The sequence below is a fragment of the Eschrichtius robustus genome, chromosome 19, assembly GCF_028021215.1.
Source record: "Eschrichtius robustus isolate mEscRob2 chromosome 19, mEscRob2.pri, whole genome shotgun sequence".
In the NCBI taxonomy this organism is placed as follows: Eukaryota; Metazoa; Chordata; class Mammalia; order Artiodactyla; family Eschrichtiidae; genus Eschrichtius; species Eschrichtius robustus.
This window is the reverse complement of record NC_090842.1, coordinates 67,003,155-67,029,933: the sequence shown is the minus strand read 5'-3', so window position 1 is coordinate 67,029,933 and position 26,779 is coordinate 67,003,155. Positions and strand designations below refer to the sequence as shown.

The window sequence follows — 26,779 nt, the reverse complement described above, 5'->3', positions numbered from 1 at the left end:
TGACTCCTCCCATCTTGCCCACCCCACCATGCGTCTCCCTTCATTGCCTCCCTTGGTCCCCCACTGACCCCTCCCAACCTCCTCCCCACTCTGCCCTCCCTCACCTGCATCTCACCTCTGGCTTTCCCCTCTGCCCTCTCTCCCTCACCTGCATCTCACCTCTGGCTTTCCCCTCTGCCCTCTCTCCCTCACCTGCCTCCATGGTTTCTTCTCCCTCCATCACATCTTTCCTCTGGCTTCTGTCCACCTCTCTTGTTTCTTCGCACCCCTGATGTCACTGTCAACTTTTCCATTCTTTCCTCCACCATTCACCACTCACTTTGATCTCTTCTCTGCCATCGTCATTTCCCTTCTCCTTCCGCGGTGTCTGGACATCCTGCTGTTGCTCCCCCATCACCGTGCACTGTCCCGTGGGACTGCCAACTTTGGGCCCATGCATGTCCCCTCCATCTTTTCTGTTTCCTGGTTTGTGTCTCTCCGTCCTTCTACCTTCCCTTGGCCTGCCTTCCTCATCATCTCCGGCCCCCATCTCCACATTTCTCCACCTCTGGCCATCTTTCTCCCGCCCACCGTTCCAGCCTCGGTTCTCCCCCCAGCCTGGCTGCCCCATGCCAGCCCTCCTGCTCCTCGGGACCCTCCTGCTCCTGGCCTCGACTACCGGCCAGGCTGGGGCGCGCCCGTCCAACGCCACAAGCACCGAACCCCCGGGCCCGCTGCCCGCCCTGCTGGCGCACCTGCGGCGCCTGACCGGGGCGCTGACCGGCGGCGGGGGCGCGGCGGGCCCGGGGGCCAACGGCACCAGGACCAGCACCCCGAGCTCGGCCGGCGCGGCGGCACGGGCGCCACCTCCTGCCGAGCTCTGCCACGGCTACTACGATGTCATGGGCCAGTACGACGCCACCTTCAACTGCAGCACTGGCTCCTACCGCTTCTGCTGCGGCACCTGCCACTACCGCTTCTGCTGCGAGCACCGCCACATGCGCCTGGCGCAGGCCTCCTGCTCCAACTACGACACGCCGCGCTGGGCCACCACGCCGCCGCCACTGGCCGGGGGCGCCGGGGGCGCCGGGGGAGCGGGCGGGGGACCCGGGCCCGGCCAGGCCGGGTGGCTGGAAGGGGGCCGGACGGGTGGCGCCGGGGCGCGTGGGGGCGAGGGCCCAGGGGGCAGCACGGCCTACGTGGTGTGCGGGGTCATCAGCTTCGCCCTGGCCGTGGGCGTCGGCGCCAAAGTGGCCTTCAGCAAGGCGTCCCGTGCGCCCAGGGCCCACCGGGAGATCAACGTACCCAGGTGTGTGTGCTCTGGGGCCGGAGGGTGGGGAACCTGGGGGCGGGGGCGGGGCCACGGGGGGTGGAGCCATCAGGGAGTGGGGCCGGTGGGGGCGGTGGGGCAGGGTGCAGGGCGTATGGCCAGAGACTGAGGCAGCCACCGGGAGCGCAGAAGCGAATGCCTTGGAGAGATGGGCGGGACATGAGAATATATGTGACTTAAGTGGCAGACTATGGAGTGACCGGGTAGGCTCAGGCCTTCATTCATTCAACAAATATTTCTTGAGCACTTTCTGTGAGCCAGGAGCTGCGAACACAGCAGTGAACAAAACCAAGTCCCTGCACTGATGAGTAAACCTGGTTTCCAATCCCAGGTCAGCTGCCTGCGGGCTGTGTGACCCTGGGAAATTTGCTTAAACCTCTCTATGCCTCAGTTTCCTCGTCTGTACAATGGGCCTAATAATTGTTCCCCACCTATTCAGACTGTAATGAAGATTACCCGGGTTAATTCATGTTGAGTCCTGGCACATGGTAAGCCCTCAGTAAATGCTGGCTACCGTTATCATTAAGACAGTAAGCAATGAAACACATGTGCAGTATACTTTTAGATATTGATAACTGCTATGAAGAAAATAAAGTAGCATAACGAGTTGTGAATGGGAGGGACGGTGTTGTTTTACACGAAGTGGTCAGGAAAGGCCTCTCGGAGCAGAGACTTGAAAGAAAAGAGAGAACCAAGCAGATATCTGTGGGAGGGGCATTCCAGGCAGAGAGGAAGCCATAAGTGCAATGGCCCTGAGGTGGAGCGTTTGCAGGACAGCGAAGAGGCCCATGCAGCTGGAGTGCAGTGGGTGAGGAGGAGGTGGACAGAAGTAGGCAGAGGCCAGGTTTATCCTAAGTGTGATGGGGGAGCCACTAGAGTGTCCTGAGCTCCGTGTGTCACCATCTGATCCCTGGGCTGTGCATGTGAAACTAGACTGCAAGGGACAAGGGCAGAAATGGGGAGACCAATTGGAGATTGTGGCAATAATGGTGAGAGATGGGGCAGGTAGCAGCAGAGGTGGTGACAAGTGCTCCGAGTTGGGATACATTTTGGAGGGCGAATCCACAGGATTGCTAAGGGCCGTGCAGGAAAGAAAAGAGTCAACGGTGATTCTAAGGTTTGGGGTCCACATAGCACCCTTTATTGCCAATGGGGAAGGCAGCAAAAGGAACAGGAGTGAGGTCCCAGGTTCAGGGTGGGGCAGGGCCACAGAGAGGACGATGTGGGAGGGACCGCAGAAGGGGTAGGGTCCAAATAAATAGGGGAAGGGGCGATTCAAGCGGGAAGTGTGGTCCGAGGGACCTTGGGGCAGGCGGTGCTCAGATTGATATTAGCAAGGGGCGTGGCCAAAGGCGAGCAGCCGAGCTGAGCTAACGGATACACCCAAAGGTGAGAACGGGGAGGGGAAAGAGGCCTGCGCCCTCCCTCTCTCCACCCCCACCCCCAGTCCCCAGGCCACTGACCATCCCTCTGCCACTTCTAGGGCTCTGGTGGACATTCTGAGGCATCAGGCGGGGCCTGGGACCCGCCCGGACAGGGCACGAAGCAGCTCCCTAACCCCGGGGGTCGGGGGTCCAGACAGCATGCCCCCGAGGACGCCCAAGAACCTCTACAACACCGTGAAGCCCTCCAATCTCGGTGAGTGAGAAGTGGGGCTTCGGCTGCCGCCTCTGCTGCCTCTGCATCTGCCCCCACCCCTCATCCCTGTAGCTCCGCCCTCCATGGATGGCTCCACCTCCCATTGCCCAGGCCCTGCCCCTAGCCACAGCCTGCTTGCTGTCTCTGCCTTCCCTGAACCGTTATGGCCGAGACCTGTTTTGGGCAATGCACTGGACTTTGCAGTGAGCCAGACCTCCTCTCTGACCTCCTGTGGGCACCCTGGGTGGGAACCCTGGGTGCTACGATGGATGATTTAGATTTAGACATTCTCAGCCCCTGCACTTGAGAAACTCATGTCAGACCACCCAACAGCCAGTGACACACAAGGACGCACTTAGTAACTGAGTTAGAATTTGTCGGGAGCCAGATGCCTGGATTGAAATCCTGGCTCTACCACTGTGACCTAGGGCAAGTGACTTCGCTTCTCTGGGCCTCAGTTTCCTCATCCATAAAATGAGAATCGTAACAGTACTCACTTCATATTATTGTTATTCTTATAGTTTATGATGAGTGCATCAGTGGAGAAGTCCAGGTAGCTGGAAGAGGGTTTGAAAAGGGTCTCATTTGGTGTGAGGGGGAGGAGGTTCCCCCAGAACGTGATGTTTGAGCAGTGGCCAGGAGGGTGACGGGAGTTTCTTGGGCAGGGGGATCTCTGAGTGGCTGGAGCAGAGCTTGTGAGGTGGCCAGAGCTGAGGCTGAGGAGAGGGTGGGCAGATACCTCGGGAAGGGCCTTGAGTACCAGGCTGAGCTGAGTGGCTCTGCCTTTGTCCTGAGGGCAGTGGGGAGCCATGGAGGAGTTTAGAGCAAGGGAGCCGCAAAGTCAGAAGTGGGTGGAAGAACTATGTCTCTGGAACCCATATGAAGGAAGACAGATGAGAGGAAGAAGGCTCCAGAGGAGGCTGGCATGATGATCCAGGCAGTAAAGGACAAGGCTTGATCTGGGATCAGGAATGGAGGGGAGGAGATGGGTTTGAATAGTAGTGATAAGGAAGAAACATTTGACCTGGATCTTGAGGGGTGAGTAGGAGGTCTTCAGGCAAAGAAGGAGAGAGGAAGGGATTCAAGGCTGAGAGAACAGCATGACAGCATGTGCAAAGGCCCTGTGCCAGAACTGAGCTGGACCATTTGGGCATCAGAGTGAAGAACGGCTTGAGGGGAGGGATGGGAGATGAGGCTGCAGATGTCTGTTGGGGACAAGTCACACAGGCCTCAAATGCCATCCCCAGCTTAGACTGTGTCCCATGGGTGATGGTGAGACATGGGAAGAGTTTCGAGCAGCAGAGGGACAGGGGCAGGTGTACATGTCAGAAGTACCGCAGTGGGGCTGATCTTGGAGATGGGCTGGCCATTTGGCCAGAAGGCTGGTTTGATGACCCGGGAGGGAGAAGCAAGTCAGGGCAAAGATTCAGTAGGCAGGAGGGACCAGAGCTGGGGACCAAGTGGACATGAGTGGGGATCCTTCCACAAGACCAGGACAGCAGTGCCAGCTGGGAGCAGGCAATGGCAGTGATGCCACCTCCCCTCTTGGTCCCCACAGATAATCTGCACCACAACTACCTGCACCTCAACGTCAACAGCCCCAAACACCACGCTGCCACTCTGGGTATGGACCAGGGCGGGGCTGCGGGGAGGGCAGGGCTCCTTTCCTTCCCACCCTGGTACTGAGCCGGAGCCAGGTGCCCAGCATAGGGCAGGTGTGAGACCCTGGGAGCCTGTCCTCACACTCCAGCCAGGTAACCCAGTGAGGCTCAGCTTTCTCATCTCTATGCCAGAAGTGGTCTGCGGGAAGCTGCATGGAGTGCATCCCCTCTAGCCTGGGGTGGGGCACACAACGAGTGCTGAGCAAATGCCAGTTGCCCCTCCTCCTCCTCCTCCTTCCCCAGCAAAGAGCACCCGAGGGTTGGGGGGAGTGTGCGGAGGGAGCTTGGACTGCTGCAGCTCTGAGGGGCTGGAGTTCCAGATTCTAATGCTCTAAGGAGGCTGGGGGCCAGCACTGCTGGGTCTGAGGGAGGAGGGCCTGGACTGAGCCCGGCCATGCCCCTCTGCCCCAGACTGGCGGGCCATTCCGCCGCCCAGCCCCTCCTTGCACTACTCCACGCTGTCCTGCTCTCGATCCTTCCACAACCTCTCGCATCTGCCCCCATCCTATGAGGCCGCTGTGAAATCTGAACTCAACCGCTACTCCTCCCTCAAGAGGCTGGGTGAGTCCCGGGAAGGGGAGCTACCTGGGCGATGGGGCGGGGTCAGGGCCTGGGTTCAGGACAAGGGACAGTGACCCGATAGCCTTCTAAAGCTTTAGATTCCCCGCCCCCCGCCTTAGAATTTTCTCCAAGTTTGTTCCAGAATTACCTGAGGTAATTTTCTATCACAATTACTTGGGGTGCTTTTTTAAAATGCAAACCCATGGTCCTCCCCCCAAGATCTATTGCATTCATCAGGACTTGTATTTGCAATGAACAGAAATACAACTTAAAAAAAAAAAAAAAAAAAAGGTGACTATGCTGGCTTGATAACAGAAAGTCTATGTGCCACAAGCTTCAGGTGTGGCTGAACCCAGGTGCTCAAAAGCTGTCTCCAGGATTCTACATCTCTCAGCTCTGCTGAACAGTGGGCTGGCTTCATTTTCAGACAGAATCTCCCCTTGTGATGGCAAAGATTGTCCTGAGAATTTTCAGGGCAATTCTACCAGAAGAGCCTCTCCCAATGATTCCAGCAAAAATCCCAAGCCTGGATCCCACTGGCCAAAAAAGGGTCACATGCTTGTCCCAGAACCAATCACTGTGACTCTGATTGGACATTTCTGGGTCAGTGGCCGATCCCTGGTAGTGGAGTAGCCTTCAAACATTTTAAACAGAGATCCACAGTAAGAAAGGATTTTTATATTGTGTCCCATGAGACCCACATACACTGGCACATTTTTTAATTACAGTAAAGTTTTGAAACTTGTTATTATGGACATTTTCAAACACACTCGAGAGTAGAGGAATTGTAAAACGAGCCCCATGTTCCTGTCACCCAGCTTTAACAATGGGCAACATTTTGTTAATCTCTCCTCCCTCCACCCCATCTTTTGGTGGATTATTTCAAAACAAATCCCAGATATCATGTCACTTCATCCATTAGTATATCAATAACACACACACAATTGAAATAAAAATTTTGTGAATGGTATTCACCCTTATTCTCTTATTATGGGACACTTTCTGATAATTTTCTATTTCATTTTGCCAAATGCTGGTCCCTATCCACAAAATTGACTTTACAACCCATGAATGGGTCGAATCTCCAAGTTTGAAAAATACGTGCTACAGGATGAAAGGGAAGGAAAAGTGGTTCCTCAAAAGCAAGAGTTGGGTTCTACTCCCAAAAGAAGGGATGTTCCCAGGCAATTAAAAAAAAAAAAAAAAAAAAAAAAAAAAAGGTCTCCCCTCGTCTACGATCGCAGCATTGCAAGCTGGGCCTGGGAATCTGCATTCTGCTAGTTTGACTGTTCTGGCCGGTTAAAATTGTGCCCCTGCCCAGGCTAATGACCAGGAAGTTCCAGGTAGTGTCTGGGGTCTTCCTGGGGTGGGGGGTGCCCCAGGGAAGGGAGCACGTTCTGGGCTGGCTGAGGACCCACCTCTGTGGTTTCTTTCCTTCTCCCCCAGCCGAGAAGGATCTGGACGAGGCCTACCTGAAGCGCCGGCACCTGGCGGAGGTGCCCCGCGGGACGCTGCCCCTGCATGCGCTGCGGCGACCTGGCACAGGGGGCGGCTATCGCATGGATGGCTGGGGTGGCCCCGAGGAGCTGGGCCTGGCGCCCGCGCCCAACCCACGGCGCGTCATGTCCCAGGAGCACCTACTGGGCGACGGGGGCCGGGCACGCTATGAGTTCACACTGCCACGCGCGCGCCTCGTGTCACAGGAGCACCTGCTCCTGTCGTCCCCCGAGGCCCTGCGCCAGAGCCGCGAGCACTTGCTGTCACCCCCGCGCAGCCCCGCGCTGCCCCCCGAGCCCGCCGCCCGCGCCAGCCTGGCCGCCTCCCACTCCAACCTGCTGCTGGGGCCTGGGGGGCCCCCCACACCGCTGCACGGGCTGCCCCCGCCGCCCGGCCTGCACGCGCACCACCACCACCACGGCCTGCACGGCTCGCCGCAGCCCGCCTGGATGTCAGACACCGGCGGAGGTGGGGGCACGCTGGCCCGCAGGCCGCCCTTCCAGCGCCAGGGCACGCTGGAGCAGCTGCAGTTCATCCCCGGCCATCACCTGCCCCAACACCTCCGCACTGCCAGCAAGAATGAGGTGACTGTCTGAGTGTCTGAGGTCGGGCCAGGGGCTTGGGGGCTGCAGCCTGGGGCCCCCATCCCAGCCTGCATCCCCCAACACACTCCAGGGGCCTGGGACCAGATCTGCAGTGGCCGGGAGGGCTGCCTCCAAGGACACTGTTTTGGATGAAATCATCACCAGACACAAAGCTTCCTTCTGCGATGTCACGGCAGATGAGACCCCTCCTCCTATGTCACAGTTTGAGGCAGGACCTCCTTCCCATGACGTCATCACAGAGGAAGAGGCCTGTATGTGAGGTCATCACTAGCGAAAATGTCTTTGTTCATCACAGGGAAAAAACCTCCTTCCCATGAGGTCATCACAGAGGAAAAGGCCCACCCTTAAGGTCATCACTAGAGGCCATGTCCATGCTCCATGGTGTCATCACACAGACTTCCCTCCTGTGATGTCAGAAGAGGAACAATGCCTTTGTCCTATGACATCATCCCTAGAGACAAAGAGTCCTTCCTATGATGTCACTGCATAGATAAATCTCATCCTTATGATGTCATCTCTGGCGCCAAAAGGCCTCTTTTGACATCATCATCACCAGGAAAATATTTTCTTCCAAAGAAGATGCCTTTGTCTTTGAAGTCACCACTACAGACAAAGCCATCTTCCTGGGACACATCACAGGGGAAAGAGCCTCACCAGCTGTGTCCTCACTAGACATAAGGCCTCCTTTCTACGACATCATCACAGGGACTCTGCTTCCTTCCTGTGATGCCATCGCCAGAGAAGGTGCCTTGCCCTATGATGTCATCAGAGGGACTGTGCCTTTTCCGTGATGTCATCAGCAGAGATGGCAGCCGACTCTGGGGACATCTCCAAGACGAGGCCCCTTCTGCAATGTCACCACCAGACTCTGCCTGCTCCGAGATCACACACGCCGTGAGACACCTCCACTGCTGCTGCCAAGTCCCGGCGCGGCAGGGCACACCCAGAGTCCGTGACTATCCTGGTGGGTCACCAGAGAAAGTGCCCTGTCCTGAGGTGTCATCTAGGGGTGTCCTCACTGGGGAGGCTGCCCCGGCGGAGAGGTCTCTGCCACAGATGACAGTCCGTCTGTGGATTGTTGGCAGTGGCCCTGCCCCAGCTGAGGCTCTGCCCCAGTGCTGTGATGTCATCACCAGAGACACTGCCTGCTCTGGAAGGCCATTACTTGTAATGGTATCACCAGAGTTTCTGCCTTGTCCCACCATGACTTGGCTTGGTCACTCCTTCCCCTGACCCTAGAGACATGCCCTGCAGGATTTCCACCAGAACCTCACCTAAAGGGTGGTTGGGCCACGGGTCCTGTGTGACTCCTGGAGGACAGCACTCCCAGACTGGCTTCTGCTCCCACGGAGGCCACTCTGGCCCACCAGGCTCCTGGAGTCCTGGGACTCATAGGTGGCGCTACTTCTCTCTGCCGTCACTACAGACATCATCACCTCTGTAAACAAAGTCCTGGCCTCCTGCTGGGGGTGGGGGGAGGTGGGGGTATGCCTGCTATTGATCTGATGACATCATCAGCACCACAAGACTTCCACCACTCCTGGTGGTAAGTTGCACCTGGGGTCCAGTGTTAACCATGCCTGATGATGACATCATTTCCCAGGATTCCCTTTGACCCATGGTGTATTCATCTCCCAGGATCCACCACAACTAGGATATCATTCTCTTCCAGGATTTACCATAACTATAGTGTCACCTTCTCCCGAGGTTCCCTATAGCCAATGGTGTCATCATCTCCCATGATTCTCCACAACCATGGTGTCATCATCGCCCAGGATTCTCCACAGCTGATGATGTCATCACCTCCCAGAATCCGCCATGACCAACGGTGTCGTTACCTCCCAGAATCCACTATAGCTGATGGTAACATCTTCTACCAGGAACCACGAAGACTGATGATGCCACAATCTCCCATAGTACCCCGTAATTGTGGTGTCATCATCTCGCAGGATCCACTTCAATCATGACGTCTGCATGCCCCAGGATCCAGCACAGCCTTGGCGTCATCACCTCCCAAGATCCGCTTTAATCATGGTATCATCAACCTCCCAGGATCTACTTCAGCCATGACGTCTTCATGCCCCAGGATCCAGCACAGCCTTGGCGTCATCACCTCCCAGGATTCAACTCAGCAGTGATGTCACCACCTCCCAGCAGCCATGAGAGTCAATGGGGTCCCAGAACCCATGACACCCAACAGTGTCGTCATCTCCCGGGATCCATTTCCGCCATGGTATCACCATCTACTGGAATCCACCATAACCATGGCATCATCATCTCCCAGGATCCAGGACGCCCAGTGACGTCGTTTAGCAGGATCCACTTCAACCACGTATCATCACCTTCCAGGATCCCTCAGCTTGGGAGCCAAGTACCATGACAGCTGTATTTCAATTGTCTTCTGGGGTCACCTACAGTTGTTCCCTTAAGAGGAACCAGCACAATACCCATCATTTTCCCATTCCCTCAAAAATGGAGTGGGATGGGGCCCCCTCTGATGACATCATCCTACTCTGGCCCTTCCTGATGATGTCACTGCTGTGCTCCTGACTTAGGCTGACGCCTGCCTGCGTCAACCGCACCACAGACTTGGCCTTGGCCAGTCCTCCATCTCCCCCTGGTGAGGGCATCCAGGTCCCTCCTGATAACCGCCCTTCACCCAACCATCTGATCGGTGACAGGGTCAACAAAGAGACCTCTTATCATCACCAGAGGGGGGGCTTTCCAGTCTTCAGGTGATGTCACTGCCCCTTGCCCAATCCCTGTTACCTGGATCCCCACCCAGAGCTGCACCCCATTGGCTTGGGCCAAACTCTCCCTAGAGACCCCCCTGGGCTGGGCCAACAGCTGCCGACCTCCCTGAGGCCTTCAGTGGTTTTCTCTGCTGCCCTGGTCGTGGGGCAGGCACGTCTGGAGAGCCACGGCCACTGCCAGTGCCACCTGTGGGGGTGGGGGGTGGTGCTCCGCATCAGCCCAAGATGGCAGAGAAGCAGCATTCTCTCCTTCATCTCCCCCTCACACACAGGGGAGCCTCTGGGGTTTCGGGGATTCCCCAACACCCAACGCACAATTTGCCCCCAATTCTCTCTGTATATAGCCATGTTCTGGGGCGGCCATTCCCCCACTCTTAAAGGGCTACATGCCCCCTCTCCCAGCCCCCAGGGCGAGGTGAGGGGGCCTCTTCTCCCTCCCCTGGGCCGTCCCCCTCCCTCTCCTCTCTCCCCACAAATCCTGGCACCTCAGCTCATCCCTTCTCATCAGGAGCCTGGGGCAGATAACTGACCCTCAGCTCCCACCACACTGACGAAACTGAGGGGTGACCCCCAATCTACCAGGGCCCCAGTGCCAGTTTGCCGGGTTTTCAACTCCACGCTTACAGCTGCTCCTGTGGGTTCCCCCAATCCCTTTGAGGGCCTCACCGCGCCCAGTGTCCCTATGGCAGACTGTGACTTCCCCCAAAAGGAGCCAGCTTGGGCGCCTACCCCTCCCAGACCCCTCCCCCTCTGCTCACCACCCTCAAGGAGCCCTCAGCTTTCTCCAGCCCCCAGAACTGGGGGATTCGGGGCCTTTCAGCTTTTGTATGCCCCCCTCAACTTGCTCTTTCCCGGCCTGGATTCCAAGTGTCTTGCCCCCTCCCCCCACTCACTTGACACAGGCTGCCTGACCCTGGGGCCTTGACCTCTTATCTCAAATAAGCCATAGTAGGGAGAGGTCTCGAGGTGGGTGAGGAAGTGGGCATGTCCTGCCAGATCCCCTTGATGCTTCCAGAGCTGGGACCTCGCCATCTGAGTCTTCCCCCACCAGCCCCCACCACCTCATAAATGCATACACAGGCTTGTGTGTATACACACACACACACACACACACACACACACACACACTCTCCCATTCCAGTGAGGGGGCAGTGGAGGGCGGTACAGAAAGAAGAAGATCAATTCTGGACCAAAAGAACTTCCAAAGCTCTGCCCGCTTCCTTATCCCTACCCACCCTATTCCTCCCCCCCAACACCGGACTCTTGCCCCAGTTCCTTGGTGAGGACAGCCAGCCGAGCTGCAAGTTGGTATTTTTTTGAATAAACAGATGTTTTCCTGATCCCCGGTCTCAAGTATACTGTCGGGAAAGGATGGGTTTCCATCCCCGCATTTGCAGGTCACTGGGGAGCCCCCTTTGTGGCCGAGGAAGGCGGGCATCTAAGTGTCTTTGCAGGTAGGTGGTCAGGGCTGCTCCAGCTGCCACCAAGGGAGGAGTCAGGTGTGGGGAGGTGCAGTGTGAGGTGCCTTCAAACCCTTAGTTTCTTCCTGAGAAAGCTTCTTCCCTCTGAGCAGGTAAGCATTTGTTTGCAGATTCTATTTGTTTGCGCCTCCTTATATTTGAATTCTTTGCCTGAACATCATTGAAGTGTGTGTGTGTGTGTGTGGGGTGCATCTGCATTAGTTTCCTGGGGCTGCAGTAACAAAGTACCATACAACTGGCAGCTTAAACAGAAATGTATTCTCTCCCAGTGCTGGAGGCTGAGAGTCTGAGAGGGAGGTGTCGGCAGGGCTGAGTCCTTCTGAGGCTGTGTGGGAGAATCTGTCTGTGCCTCCCTCCTAGCTTCTGGTGGCTTGCTGGCAATGCTGGCATTCCTCGACACATCATCTTCCCTCTGTACGTGTGTCTCCTTGGCAAAATGTCTCGTTTTATGAGGACACCAGTCATGATGGATTAGGGCCCACCCCAATGATTTCATCTGCAAAGACCCTGTTTCCAAACAAGGTCACATTCACAAGTCCTGGAGGTTAGGACTTCAACATCTTTGTGGGCGGGGAGCAAAATTCAACCCATAATGGGGTGTGACAGAATAGTCTAAATGTCAGTTTTTATGATAACTGGGAAGCATTTTCCACACCTCTCTCCTCCCACCCAGTGCATTAAAATATTTCCACAGTGATGACTAGAATTGCCCCCTCCTTCTGTCTCAGGAAGTGCCTCTAAGGCTTGGTTTTATGAACTTTAGGACAGCTCACCTCAGGAGCATCTACGTGTTTGTTTACAAATATCAGACTCATATTACATCAAAGCATTAGTTTGCTCGTACCTCTGGGTTGTGTGTGCAGGGCATTTCAGCATTGACTTTATCATTAAGAAAACCCCTTCCTCTCTAGTGTATTTAATTGTTTGCTTCTCAGATATTAGACTCTATTCCGTATCAGTCAAGGTTCTCCAGAGAAACAGAACCAATGTGTGTGTGTGTGTGTGTGTGTGTGTGTGTGTGTGTGTGTGTGTTCCTGTTAAGGAACTGGCTCATGTGACCGTGGGGGTTGGCAAATCCAAAGTCTGTAAGGCAGCCCGGAAACTCGGGCAGGCTTTCTAGGCTGCAGTCTTGAGGCAGGGTTCGTTCTTTTCCAGGAAACCTCAGTTTCTGCTCTAAGGCCTTCGACTGATTGAACGCGGCCCACCATATGATCTAGGATAATCTCCTTTACTCAAAGTCAACTGACTGTAGGTGTTCATCTTGTCTACTAAATACCATCACAGCAACACCTGGGCTGTGTTTGAACCAACAGCTGGGCACTGTAGCCGACCAACTGGACACATGAAACCTAACCATCCTCGCAGGGAAGTGCTTGCTGGAAGGAGTGTGATCTGTGGTTGAGAAAGCCTGCCCCCCTTCGGTGCAGTTAAGTGTTCACCACCGGCTAGATTTCACCTGCTGAGGTCCATCTGTTTGACCGTAGGCTAGTGGGGTGGGAGGGGGGTGGTGCCTTCAAGTACTGGTGTTGGATCACTGGTGAAATGCCCCACCTGGTGCGTGTAAGGGTTGTTTGCCCATTCTTAGAAATCGCCTCTTTGTGCTGGCGATTTGTCTATAGAAAATTGGGGGTGGGTGGGGAGGGAGGGTGGTGATGCAGTGTGACTAAGTATGGGATCACTGAGCACTCAGAGAGTCTCCTCCTGGGCACAGACTAGTACCGTACTTCCCTGCCTCCCAGATGTTAGATGTGCCAGATACAAACCCTTGTTGCTTTAACAACTGGGGCTTTGGGGCTGCTTGTTACTGCAGGACAGTGCAGCCTACTCTGGCCAACGTGCCTTGCCTGTGGAGAGGGGAACCGGATGGCTTTTTTGCTGTACACTCTTGCACTTCTGAATTTTTTGTAGGTGCGTTACCTACTTTTAAAAAAATAAAGTCTAAATGTAAACGTCAACGGTGCCGGCTTTGACTGCCATTCCCCTCACTGAGCAGATGCCCAGGGGCGAGCTTGACACAGGAGACAAGAGTCTCATTCCCCTCCCACGCAGGTGATTAGCTTCCACTCTGAGTTGTAATGCCAAGGCTTAAACGTATGTATTTTTCATTCAACATGGCCTCTATGTGCCTGTCAACTACTTCATTTCTGTTCAGCCAAGAAGAAAGCAATCTGATCCACATGTACCGTGCTTTAGTTAGGCAAGTCAAGGATAAGATCTGGCATAAGCATTTTCGCCTTTGTAACCTAACATTTGCTCAATTTGCAACTCCACTGTGTTGATAAATACAGCCTCTGAGCAGCTATTCTTAACCGGCGTTTGAGGGGGCAGGCTTGCAAACTTCTGAAATCTATAGCAGATGTTGTGTGCATGTGCCTTTCTTTTTTTCTTTTCTTTTCAACTTCATATTTTGAAACAGTTTCAAACGTGCAGAAGTTACAAGAATAAGTCCAAGAACTCATGTACAGCTTTTGTCAATTCACTAACTGCTAACATTTCATCACACTGCTTTATGGTTTTCCTCCCATATATATTTTTTTCAGAGACACTTGAGAGTAAGTTGCCCCCTAAGGAACATTTCTGAAGGACAAGAACATTCTCTTACACAGCCACAGTATAGTTATCCAAATCAAGGACTTAACACTGATGAAGTCCATGTTCAAGCTTCACCAACTGTCCCAGTATTGTCCTTTGGAGCAATTCTCTTTCCAGTCCCCGGTACTCCGGGACTAGGTGTCGCATCTGGTTACTGTGTCTCTCGAGGCTCCTTGGACTTGAACAGCTCCTCAGTCTCTTTCATGACACACGTTTTTGGAGCCCAGGCAGCAGCATAATTTTTATTCCAGCCCCTACCACCAGACGTTTAGGGTTTTCCCATTTCTCACTATTATGAACAATACTTTGAGGAATATCTTTTTGCACACCATGGGGAGCATTCACTTACTTTTCCCTGGGATGACCTCCCAGGAGGGTGAACTTCTGGGTCGGAGGGAGGTGCGTTTTTAAGACTTTTGCTACACAACGCCAAGATGCAGTTCCGAGAGCCTTGCCAAGTCCATGTACGTGAGAACGTCCATTTGCTCCCACCCTCGCCGGCATCAGCCACTATTCTGTTTAATCTTGATGTGCATCAGAGGTGTCTGTTTTACGGCCGTTATAGGAAGCCCCTAGTTACTAAAGCTTGCTTTTGTCCAACACGAAGTCTCTGCTCTGCGGTCTAGGGTTTTCGGAGCGGGATAAGAGCAACGCGCTTCATTGCTGCCGTCTGTCACTAGAGGGAGCACCTGATCCACTGCAGGCATATTTAGCAATTAATGCGGGCCCCTCCCACTGGGGGAGAGCGCTAACCTCTGCTCAGGGGCACAAAGGAAAGCGGTTCTTGCTAAGTACCTACCACAGCCTTACAGTCAACTTGCTTAAAAATATTAAGGCCGGGCTTCCCTGGTGGCGCAGTGGTTGAGAATCTGCCTGCCAATGCAGGGGACACGGGTTCGAGCCCTGGTCTGGGAAGATCCCACATGCCGCGGAGCAACTAGGCCCGTGAGCCACAATTACTGAGCCTGCGCGTCTGGAGCTTGTGCTCCGCAACAAGAGAGGCCGCGATGGTGAGAGGCCCGCGCACCGCGATGAAGAGTGGCCCCCACTTGCCGCAATTAGAGAAAGCCCTCGCACAGAAACGAAGACCCAACACAGCCATAAATAAATAAATAAAACTAAATTAAATTAAATTTAAAAATTAAAAAAAAAAAAATTAAGGCCACTAAGGGGCAGAGAACACATCAGCAACCACAGACTGTGAACTCAGAAATAAAGATGGAGGCATTTACTCATGAAAAGACGCTCAGCCTCAGTGGGAAGAAAGGAAATGCCGATGAAAGATGAGGCACCTTTGCCCATGACTGGCACATATTTTGAAGACTGCTACTACTCGGGCTCATTTCTGCATCAAAACATTGACATCGGCTGCTTCCTCTGCCTGGAATAGTCTTTCTCCTCTGGATAAGCACAAAACTTGCTCCCTCGCTTCCTTTAAATATTTGTTTCCTTCTCAGTGAAGATCTACCCTGACTCCCCGCATCTAAAATTCTCCCCCCCTCCCCGCAGTGCTCCTAAACCCCCTTACCTTAACTGCTCTAATTTTTATAGTAATATCTTTTTATACTACCAACTTTTCTTACCCACTAGCCCGGGACTTTCCCAGTGCTGGCACTCACTGCAAGTCCAGCATCTTGGGCAACCCCGTACAGTTGGCCACCCTGGGTTTAGCGCTTACTGTTCATCTGTCTCCCCACCAGAATGGAAGCCCCAGGAAGGTGGTGTCTTGCTTCCCGTCTTGGTCACTGATGTATCCCAAGCACACCGAAACAGGGCCTGGCAAACAGCTGGTTCTAAATGAATTCTTGAATCAATGGATCAGAGCCTAACGGTGAGGATCTAAATAACTAGAACCCTGCCAAGGGCCACCTGGCAGAACTGCAAACACTCATGCTCTTTTGATCCTGAGACTCCACTTCTAGGAATTTCTCCTTCAGGAAAGCTCACACCTTTGCCCAAAGATAAACGTTCGAGGATGCTCACTGCAGCTTCTAGCCACAGACTGGACCGGCGTAAACACCCGTTAGCTGGAGAATGCTAGAAACTCCCGTGTTCTTATCAAGGACCGCTGTGCATGCTGCCCAGGGAGGATGTGTGGGAATGTAAACGTCCAAGTAGTGTGGCGAAGAAGACACCCAGATATTAACAGCGGGTACCTGAGGGGGTGGGACTGCGAATGCGGGAGTGGAAGGAGAGCTAGAGCTGCACCTCCTACTTTTACTTCTTGCACTGCAGTAACTGTGTGAATTTCCCTCCAAGCGTGTATTTCTTTAGTGATTTAATACAGATGAACAGAAGAAATGAAGATTAATTTCTGAAGCTAGAATTCAAGCCGAAGGGACCATTTGGGTTTCATTGAGCAAAAGTAAGTTTCCAGGTCTCCAATATTTAGGAAAGTTAAGGACAGCCCTCCCCCAGCGCATCCCCTGCAGATTCCAGTCTCCCAAACTAACACAAAAGGCCCATCACTAGGCCACCTCCTGAGTCATTCTCAGATCCGCCCACTTCTCGGCCACAGCCACCACACCAGCCCAACCCACGACCAACTCCCTGCTGGAGTTCCTGCTTCCACTCTGGGTCCTCCAATCTAGTCTCTACCCAGCAGCCCTGAGCCAGAATCTCAACATCAGTACCAAATCCACTCACACGTCCCGGTGAGAATTCCTCATTGACTCCCTAGGGCTCCACCAAGCCTAGCCCCTCCATGCCTACCTCTACCGGCTCAGAACATTCTTCCCTCAGACCTCTCTCTCTTTCTCCACCCCTCTGGCCTTCTTTCAGTTCCTCCCATCTCAGTATTTTTTAAAAATTCTTTTTTAGAAAAATAACAGCTTTACTGACATATAACCCACATGCCATACATAAAACTCACCAATTTAAAGTGTTTTGGTATATTCATAGAGCTGTGCATCTACACCATCACCACAATTTTAGAATATTTTCATCCCCCCAAGAAGAAAATCTACCCATTAGCTATCAACTCTCCATCCCCCAGCCCTAGGCAATCACTAATCCACTTTCTGTCTGCATGCATTTGACGGTTCTTGACATTTCATATAAAAGGAATCATACAACATGTAGTCCTTTGTGACTGGCTTCTCTCCCTTAGCATAGCGCTTTGGAGGTTCATCCATTTTGTAGCAGATAACAGTACTTCACTCCTTTCTATGGTTGTATAATATTTCATTGTAAGTAAATACCAGTTAGCTTATCCATTCACCAGTTGCTGAACATGTGGGCTGTTCCCACTTTTGGCTATTATAAATAATGCTGCTATGAATATCCGCGTATGACTTTTCACGTGGACATGTTTCCATTTCTCTGGTATATACCTAGCAGTGGAATTGCTGGGTCATATGGTAACTCTAGATTTAATCATCTGAGGAACTGCCAGACTGTTTTCCAGATCAGCCGCACCATTTTTCATTCCCACCAGCTGTGTGAGGGTTCCAATTTCCCACATCCTCCCCAACACTTATCACCTCATTTTTTGATTACAGCCACCCTGGTGGTGTAACGTGGTAGCTCACCGTGGTTCCGATGTGCGTTTCCCTGATGGCTGATGATGCTGAGCGTCTTGTCATGTGCTTACTGGCCGTTTATGTATCTTCTTTGACCACCAGCACCATCTCTTCTCAGGGTTATTGCAACAGCCTCCTGCCTGGCCTCCCTGCTTCCGCCCTCATCCCCCTTCATTCTCTTCTCCACCCAGCAGTCAGAGTGAGACCCCAGCATTCCGCTGCTCAAAACCCTGCCGTGGCTCCCTGTTCCCCCAGAGACAAGACCACAGTCCTAGCCACGGCCTTCAAGGCCCTGAATGATACCGGCTCCCCAACTCCGACCACACATACATCTCTCTAACCTCAGCCCCCCACACCCCCCCCCCCTTGCCCACTCTGTTCCAACCAAACCAGCCTCCTTGCAGTTCCTCGCACATGCTAGGCCTTTGTTCCAGCTGTTCCCACTGCCGGAATGCTCTTCCCTGATAAGCACATAGCTCACTTCCTCCCTTCCTTCAAACTTGTGTTCACATGACACCTGCTTGGTAAGGCCTCCCTGGCCACCTGGCTTAAAACTCACAACCTGGCACACCCTGAGCCCCTCCCTTGCTCTACTTTTCTCTTTTTCCATAGCACTTGCTCCCTTCTAACATACCATGTATTTTATTTATTTATTACATTTCACTTCTGTGTCTGTCTTCTCTCACCACAGTTAAGCCCCACAAAGGCAAAGATCTTTGTTTGCCTACGTATCCCAAGCACCCAGAACAGTGCCTGGCACACGGCAGGTGCTCAATAAATACTTGTTGAACGAACACCTTGATCTGTCAGGCACTCTGCTAGAGTCTAAGAACAGGGTCCCTGCTCTCCTGGGGCTGCACTCATCGGGGGACAGAGACAAACACGTAAGCAAACAAATAATACTAAATTCTTATGGACCAGGAAGATCAAAGAGGGTGAAGTAAACAGAGCATGGGAGTGGGGGTGAGGAAGCTGCTCTGAGAGGTGACTTTTTTTTTTTTCCAGCCACGCTGCACAGGTTGTGGGATTTTAGCTCCCCAACCAGGGACTGAACTCAGTTCCTTGGCAGTGAGCGAGGAGTCCTGACCACTGGACTGCCAGGGAAGTCCCACGAGAGGCGACATTTTAAGCTGAGCCTAGGCCATGAGGAGGACAGAGCGGGAGGAGGAAGGCTCTCCTGGCACAGGGCACTCCCGTGTAAACTTCCTCAGGTCAGACAGAGCTTGGCTTATCGCAGGGAGACAGACAGAAAGAGGCCAAGGGGGCCTCAGGGAGAGTGTACTTATGGGTCTCATGGGAGTTTGGGATTCATTCGAAACGCAGTGTGTTGGGGGCGCCTGAAAAGTTCTTAGCAGGGGTGGGGCCTGTTGGGATTTCAGGGGTCAGTAAAAAGCAGCCTCCCTGAGGGCCAACCCCGGCCACTGCCTGTTTCTGTAAACAAAGGCTGATGGGAACACAGCCAGCCCCTACATCTGCACATGGGCTTGGCTACTCCGGGGCTATGGCCGCAGAACTGGGTACGCTGGGACAGAGACTGATGGCCCGCAAAATCAAAAACCTTTACTGAGAAGGTTTGCTGACCCCAATTTTAAGGTGCAGGCGATTCCTTCCTTCTCCCTCAGGTCCTGTCGACGTCAGCGATCCCCATCACGTCTCCCATCCCCACTGCCACCAAGCTGCTCCCCTCCCTCTCTGTTACCGCCCACCGTCCTGTCAAAGCCTCCAATAGCTCCCCAGGGCTTGAAGACAACACACCGCCCACCTCGGCAGAGGCGAGAGACGTAACCGCTGCCCCCCCCCGTTACCTTTCGGACTTCAGCACCTCCGTCCGACCTACCCTCACTGGCTTCCTGGTGGCGCCCCAAACACACCGAGCGCGATCCCCTCGCCTCACCTTTGCACAGGCTGTTCCCTTTTCTGGAATGCTTTTCCCCTAGACCTTCTCGTATGGAGCCCAAGTGATCCTTCCTCAGACAGCAGCCCCCACCCCTCCCTTTCTATGCCCTCGGCCCTGACTGATTGTTCCTCTACGTCTTTATCACTCGCTGACATGATAGGATATACTTACTTGTTTACTGTCTGGCTTCCCCACGAAGATGTCAGCTCCCTGAGCGCGCAGGGATTTTGTTCCTTTTACGCTCAGCCATATCCCCAGAGCATCCTGCCTGCCACATGATAGGTGCTCAAAAATAAAAGCGTACTGAACGACTGAGGGTGTCCAGAGGGGAATCATAACATCCACCCGACAGGGCTGTTGCAAGGATTCAATGAGATGAAGCATGCAAAGAAACTAGAACAGTGCCCTGCCCAGCGAGCACCGGATCGATCACCACCATTCTCATGACCATCATCAGTTACGTCTGTTGGGTGGACTTTTGAGATACAGCTCAGTCTGACCACCACTTCCGCCATGTCCCAAGTGGGGGGGGGGGGGCTGGGCAAGTCACTTGACCCCTCTCTTCCTTCAGGGTTCTCGAGTGTTAACTGGGCCGGACTCCTCTGCACCTGGCGGGATAAGACCCAAGGCGAGGCGCGTGGGATGCCCGCGTGCGGCCAATCTGCCACAAACTAGTCATGGCTACGGCGGTGGGCGTCTCTGCACGTTCCTGGCCCCTGTTCCAGAGGCTGGGGCCCCCTGAGGGGTCTTGTCGGGACCCTCTCTTACAGGGCAGAGAGGGCCTGAGAGGGGCGCCGCGGCCGCACCGCACAGGAGCCGAGGAGACGGGTCAGCTCCCGGGCCTCCCGCTCTCAGGGCGCCTACACTGGGCCGCCCGGGGCGCTCTGGGCCGGTTCCCCAGACAGGGAAAGGGAGTCCCGGCGAGGCCTGGCTGGCGGGAAGCCGCGGTCAGTCACAGGCAGGGCCAGGCCCTCAACAAGGGCTGGGGGCTCTTCCTTCTTTCTCGGGCACAGTCCTCACAGGAGGAGACTGAGGCCTGGCTGGGGCCAGAGGTCACACACTGGACGGCCAGGCGTCTAAGCCTTCAGCGCCGGGCTGACTGGTCTTGGAACCTCCGGGACACACCACGCAGGTCACAGGTCATTCTCAGCACAAAATGGCGCCTCGGAGAAAAACGTACAACGATTCCCAGCACCCACCCCCACTCCCGGCTGAGGAAGGGGAGCGGGCATCCGCGCACACTCATTTGCATACACAAAACCAACGAACTTCATTGGCTGCGAGCGCCTGGGTCCGCGCTAGGCAAGGCTCCCATTGGTCGCTCACCATTTCTCTCGCCCCCCCCCCCCAAAACCCCTTACTGCCTTCTCCGTCAAGGATTGGCCCGCGCGCGTCTCGTGACGCCACTCCACGACTGCGCGTCCCTATTGGCCGGCGCGCCTTCTATCGTCCTTTTAAACCGCCAGAGTCCCACCTCCCTTCGCCCTGCCCAGGCTCCACGGCCGACCGTTAGTCGCGTGCGTGATCTCCTGGGCGTCGGGGCGCGCGCGTGCGCCAGCGTCTCATTCAAACGGGCCAATCAGCGGTCGCGTCGCCCTTCACGTCCCCTTCCACTCTACTTCCCCTTCTCCGCCACTCCATCCTCCCGGATCCCCTCCCCGACCACCGCGCACCCCCATTGGCCGGCCCGCCGAGCGCCCCCTCCCCAACTTCGGCCCGCAGCTTGCTGGAAGGGAGCGAGCGCGTCGAACGCCGAGGGCCGTGCGCGCTGACGTCACGGGTCGAGGCACGGCGAGAGGCGGCCGCGAGGGGGCGCGGCCTGTGGGCGGATATAAAAGAGCGGCGGTGCGCGCGCGGCCGGCTTAGTGCGGCCGGGCACCGGGGGTGGGCGGAGCTGCGGGCGCGGTTCGCGGCGGGCGTTGGAGGCAGCGGGGAGCAGAGCGGGGCCACCGGGGCCTCGCTAGGGCCGCAGCGGCAGCAGTTGGGCCCCCCGCCCCGGCCGGCGGCCGGAGAGCGCAGGAAGGGGGCCGGGGGGACCCGCCCCCGGCCGGCAGCAGTCATGGTGAGCGAGGCGTCCAGGCCCGGGAGGGGTGGTTGGGCCCTCCCCAGAGGAGGAGGCGGGGGTCTCAGGAGCCTCTCGCGGGCGGCTTGGGGGGCTGGAGGGCCCACCTGGGTATCCCGGGCCTGAGATGGGCCCAGGGGCCCTCCTGTAGGCGGGGCGGGGCGGGAGGGGAGGGCCCGGCAGAGCTCCGGGCTTTTTGGCCCGCCCGTGGGTGTTTCGGGAACAACGACGCTCCGCCGCCGTCTTCAGGCCCGAGTTGGGATTTCCAGGGTGGTCTTACCAAGGTTAGGTGGGGAAGGGGGACCGGCATAGGCCTCGGGCCTGCCCGGGATCATTGGGGGGCCTTGCGGAGCTACGAGCGGGCTTTGGGGTCTTCTGGGGAAGGTGGAGTCATCCGCAAGCCCTCGGCAATCCGCTCTATTTCTAGTGGGAGATCAGCTTGGGGCGGTCGCCTGAAGCATCCTGGGTTGGGGGTTCTGGGAGCTCGGGGTGATTGACAGCCTGGGGCTGCAGGAGTAAGACTAGGGTGCCACTGCATCCTAGATCCTGCAGGAGGCACCGGGCCCTGGCTCTGCCTCTGGCTCACCCCCTTGTCTCCATACCTAGAACTCCAACGTGGAGAACCTGCCCCCCCATATCATCCGCCTGGTGTACAAGGAGGTGACGACACTGACAGCTGACCCACCTGACGGTATCAAGGTCTTTCCCAATGAGGAGGACCTCACTGACCTGCAGGTCACCATCGAGGGCCCTGGTGAGTGTGGGAACGAGAGGGAGGGGTGCACTTCCTAGATCCTCATCAATCTTAGAGCAAGGATAGGAGGCTCCCACTGTAGGGTGGACTGCCAGACCCTGAGGACGCAAGGGTAGACATGACAGGCACACCTGTTACACATGGTGCTCGCAGTATGCAGGGCAGGACACTAGAAATGGCAAGTAATTGTGTATACTTTCCCTGTAAGTGTTGTGAGAAAAATTCTGGGGGCCAGGAGAGCATATAATGGGGCCTTACCTGGGTTTGGGTGTTTCCTCCATCCTGAAGTATGGGTAGGAATTAAGTGGGATTGGGAAGAGGATGCCAGGTGGGGAGAAGTGTCAGCAAAGGCCTGGAGGGGAGGCTGGATCATCTCAAACTCCTTCCTGGCGCCAGTGTTAGGTTCTCTGGGGACCAAGCAGAGAACAAGCCAAATGCAGGCTTGCAGGGAGATACCAGTAATAACCAAATGACTACAGAGGATCGTTTGATCTTGCAGAGTGGTTTAGCAGGTCGCTTCACGTGCACTACATTTAAGTTATCAGTTGAATTTTTACAATTTAAGTGAAGAGTATGTGATGAAGGACCTAGTCTGGAGTTGAACTTGTGGGGAGGGAGTCAGGGAAGACTTCCTGAGGAACAGAAGAAAAACCGACTTGTGAAGCTTATAGGGAACGGATCTTTTAGGGCTTGTAGGCCTCTTTTCAAAGGAGTCTGGAAAGGAAGCCTTTGGAGGGTTTAAAGCCGGGCCAGTGGGTCGCTTCAGACTTCACTTTGACGTCGGCGAGGGTGGGGATAGAATCTGGAGGCTGGTCAGGAAGCCACTGACCATGGGCATCCGTCAGGTGAGAGAAGTGGTTCCGCTGGACTTGGAGGCGGGCTCAGATTCAGGAGTGGACCTGGAGGTCAGCTGCCCAGGCTGTGATGGGTTGGACGTGGGGGCTGGGGCACGAGGAACAGCCACGGGTCTGGAACAGCTCCCAGTGTTTGCTGCGGCAGGGAAGACCACGGAGTGGACACAACTGTCCTGACATTTGCCTGAGAGGCTTCCAAATAGATGTTTTTCCGAGGAGCTGAGTGGGCATGTGTGTCTGTGCCTCTTGGGAAGGGTGTGCTGTGCCTTCACTTGGGAATGAAGAGGGATTCGTGGGTGGGGCCCACCAGTCAGGGGGTTAACTCTGAGCTGGGGATGGTGCCTGTGGCCCCCTGGGAACCTGGGCCTATCTTCCTCTCGAGAACCCCCTGGTCTGGTGGAGGAGGCGGTGGGGCACTCGCCTCGCAGCCAGACCGTGGAGACTGGGTTTTGGGGATGCCTGGAAGGCCTGTGCCTCCTGACGCTGTCCCCCTCTCTGCATTCCAGAGGGGACCCCATACGCCGGAGGCCTCTTCCGCATGAAACTCCTGCTGGGGAAGGACTTTCCTGCCTCCCCGCCCAAGGGCTACTTCCTGACCAAGATCTTCCACCCAAATGTGGGCGCCAACGGTGAGATCTGCGTCAACGTGCTCAAGAGGGACTGGACAGCTGAGCTGGGCATCCGGCACGTGCTGCTGGTGAGTTCTGCCTGGGCCCGGGCCTCCCTCCTGGGCGCGTCCCAATGATGTCCAAGCCACAGAGCCTTGTTTCTCTTCTAAAGTCAACGCTGAAGTGGTTGGGGCTTCCACATAAGAATCCAGATTTCCAGCTTTTCTGGAAGGGTTGGCAGTGCCCAGCTGCCTTTGCTGTGGAACAAGTGATGGGTTTGTGTAGCGGGACGGTGTTCTGACAGGTACAAGTCAAGCATCTGGTTAGGGTGAAGATAGACTTTCCAGTATCCAGCAGCGTACAGTTCATTGGTGCTTCAGTAGTCACAGCTTGTACAACCATCACCATTGTCATTCCGTTGTTTCTCAGCCAGGGGGGGTTTTGTTCCATTGGGGACAGTTTTAATTGTCACAGCTGGGGGTGCTACCAGCACCTAGTGGGTGGCCACGGGGAAGCTGCTGCACATCCTGCCGCAGGGACCACCCCGCGGAGACCCATCCGGGCCCACCTCAGCCAAGCGGAGGTGGAGACAGCCAGACGACTCGTGCTCCAGGGTCCCCATAGGCCACTTAAAGCATGTAGGTCACCTGATGCCTCTCCACCCCTCTCACAAGGTGAAATTTAAAAAAACAAACACTGAATTTCTAATGAGCCCCTGGGGCAGTTGGTAGGGAGGATGGGGAATTGGGGTTTCCTGCAGGGCCCGGGGGAGGACTGAGCACCAAGGTAAACAGACCCCAGACCTTTCCCTCCTCTCCCTGGAGCGCCAGTGGTGGCTGCCAGCAACACCAGAGATGAGCGCACAGAATAACCCCAAGTGTCCCCAGCGACCCTAGCGCCTGCAGTGCGGGGCCCAGGCCAGGCTCAGCCATGGGAGGGCAGCTGTGGGGAAGGCTGGTTGTGGGGTGCAGTTGTCAGAATTAGGGTGTGATCCTGGTCCCTCATGATTATCAGTGATGTGTGTTGGGCCAGGTGCTTTGGGGAGTACTCGTTACTGCCCCCGTTTACAGGTGAGAGAGCATTTCACCTGCTCAAGGCCAGACAAGTTCTGGGTTCCTGGGGTGTTCTGTGTTCCCTTTTAGAATGAAAGTGGAGGTAAAACAAACACGGCTTAGGGGCCACAGCTGTCTGTGTAGACTCCTCTTAGAAGGGTCCATTGGGGGCTGGCTGGTCACACCTTTCAGCCTCGATTTACTCTGCAGTTAAAATGGGCGGATTGGGCTTCCCTGGTGGCGCAGTGGTTGAGAATCCGCCTGCTAATGCAGGGGACACGGGTTCGAGCCCTGGTCTGGGAAGATCCCACATGCTGTGGAGCAACTGGGCCCGTGAGCCACAACTACTGAGCCTGCGCGTCTGGAGCCTGTGCCCCACAATGGGAGGGGCCACGATTGTAAGAGGCCCGCGCACCGCGATGAAGAGTGGACCCCGCTTGCCGCAACTAGAGAAAGCCCTCGTACAGAAACGAAGACCCAACACAGCCATAAATAAATAAATAAATAAAAATAAATTTTAAAAAAATGGGCGTATTAAGGAATATTGAAGACTCACTTCCTTCTTGGACCACTCTCTGACTGTCCTCGGGCATCAGTCTCTGTTTATGCCCTGGTGCCTTTCTCTTGGGTATTAACAGCTTGTCCAGCCAGGGTTTGTGCCTCTGCCCTTGAGATTCCTGTTAAAGCCAGCTATAGCTCTAGCTTTAAGCATCTTCCTGTAGTGTAATGTAGAGCTAGTTGTCTAGTTGCTAGTTGCTAGTTCCTAAGTTGTCCCCCTCACTTCCTTTTTTTTTTTTTTTGACTGCATTGTGTCTTCGTTGCTGCGCGCGGGCTTTTGTCTAGTTGCAGCCAGCAGGGGCTACTCTTCGTTGCGGTGCACAGGCTTCTCACTGCAGTGGCTTCTCTTGTTGCGGAGCACGGGCTCTAGAGCGCAGGCTCGGTAGTTACGGCTCGTGGGCTCTAGAGCGCAGGCTCAGTAGTTGTGGCACACAGGCTTAGTTGCTCCGCGGCATGTGGGATCTTCCCGGACCAGGGCTCAAACCCATGTGCCCCGCATTGGCAGGCGGATTCTTAATGACCGCGCCACCAGGGAAGCCCCCCGTCACTTGCTGAATGAGCTGGGGTGAGTCACTGGTGGCGGGGCCTGCAGGCGTGTGCCGTCCGGTGGAGCGGTGCTGGGAGCGGAGGCCGCAGGGCCGGCCGTGTGAGGCTTGGGGGGCCCCCCTGACCCTGGCGCTCTCCCCACAGACCATCAAGTGCCTGCTGATCCACCCGAACCCCGAGTCTGCCCTCAACGAGGAGGCGGGCCGCCTGCTGCTGGAGAACTACGAGGAGTACGCCGCCCGCGCGCGCCTGCTCACCGAGATCCACGGGGGCGCAGGCGGGCCCAGCGGCGGCAGGGCCGAGGCCGGCGGGGCTGTGGCCTCCTCCGCTGACCCCGTGGCCCCCGGGGGCCCAGGAGGGGCCGAGGGGCCCATGGCCAAGAAGCACGCGGGCGAGCGTGATAAGAAGCTGGCAGCCAAGAAGAAGACGGACAAGAAGCGGGCGCTGCGGCGGCTGTAGCGGGCTCGCCTCCCTCCCTCTCCCACCGCCACCCGCCTGCCCCCAACTCTGTCTCTAAGTTATTTAAATTATGGCTGGGGTGGGGGAGGGCACGGGGGCACTCGGACCTGGATTTGTTTTTCTAAATAAAGTTGGAAAAGCAGCTGCTGTTGCCTCCACCAACCAGCCTGGCTTTGAGCAGCGGGCCCCCCAGCCCAAGTCTCCTCGCGGGCTGAGCACAGGGCCCTCAGCTCCGCGGGCCTCCTGCTGGGGTCGGGGCGCCCTCTGTCTGAGGGGTGCAGTGCCAGGCATGGGCCTGCTGCTCATCTCTCCTGCCCGTGTTCTCCTGAAATGGGCACAGTGGCCGGGCAGTGGGTGTGGGAGCCCCGTCT

At 55.6% G+C, this 26,779-nt stretch overlaps 3 protein-coding genes across 3 annotated transcripts in view; 2 read left to right on the top strand and 1 right to left on the bottom strand.

Moving 5' to 3' along the window:
• ZNF628 (zinc finger protein 628) overlaps positions 1–19,933 on the bottom strand; it is a 57,818-nt gene extending 37,885 nt beyond the window's left edge. Inside the window, exon 1 of the mRNA XM_068527869.1 lies at positions 19,687–19,933. Within this exon, the coding sequence (XP_068383970.1) occupies positions 19,687–19,899 (213 nt within the window). The 5' untranslated portion in view covers positions 19,900–19,933. The remainder of the gene's footprint in view (positions 1–19,686) is intronic.
• On the top strand, positions 609–7,262 carry SHISA7 (shisa family member 7). The gene is made up of 4 exons (XM_068529225.1): positions 609–1,288; positions 2,793–2,947; positions 5,020–5,169; positions 6,616–7,262. The coding sequence occupies exons 1-4, from the start codon at positions 609–611 to the stop codon at positions 7,260–7,262; spliced, it is 1,632 nt and encodes a 543-aa protein (XP_068385326.1).
• Positions 19,934–21,134: 1,201 nt separating the features above from the next.
• Positions 21,135–26,553, top strand: UBE2S (ubiquitin conjugating enzyme E2 S). The gene is made up of 4 exons (XM_068527663.1): positions 21,135–21,577; positions 22,184–22,331; positions 23,692–23,882; positions 26,094–26,553. The coding sequence occupies exons 1-4, from the start codon at positions 21,575–21,577 to the stop codon at positions 26,406–26,408; spliced, it is 657 nt and encodes a 218-aa protein (XP_068383764.1). The 5' UTR covers positions 21,135–21,574; the 3' UTR covers positions 26,409–26,553.
• The last annotated feature ends 226 nt before the right edge of the window (positions 26,554–26,779 follow it).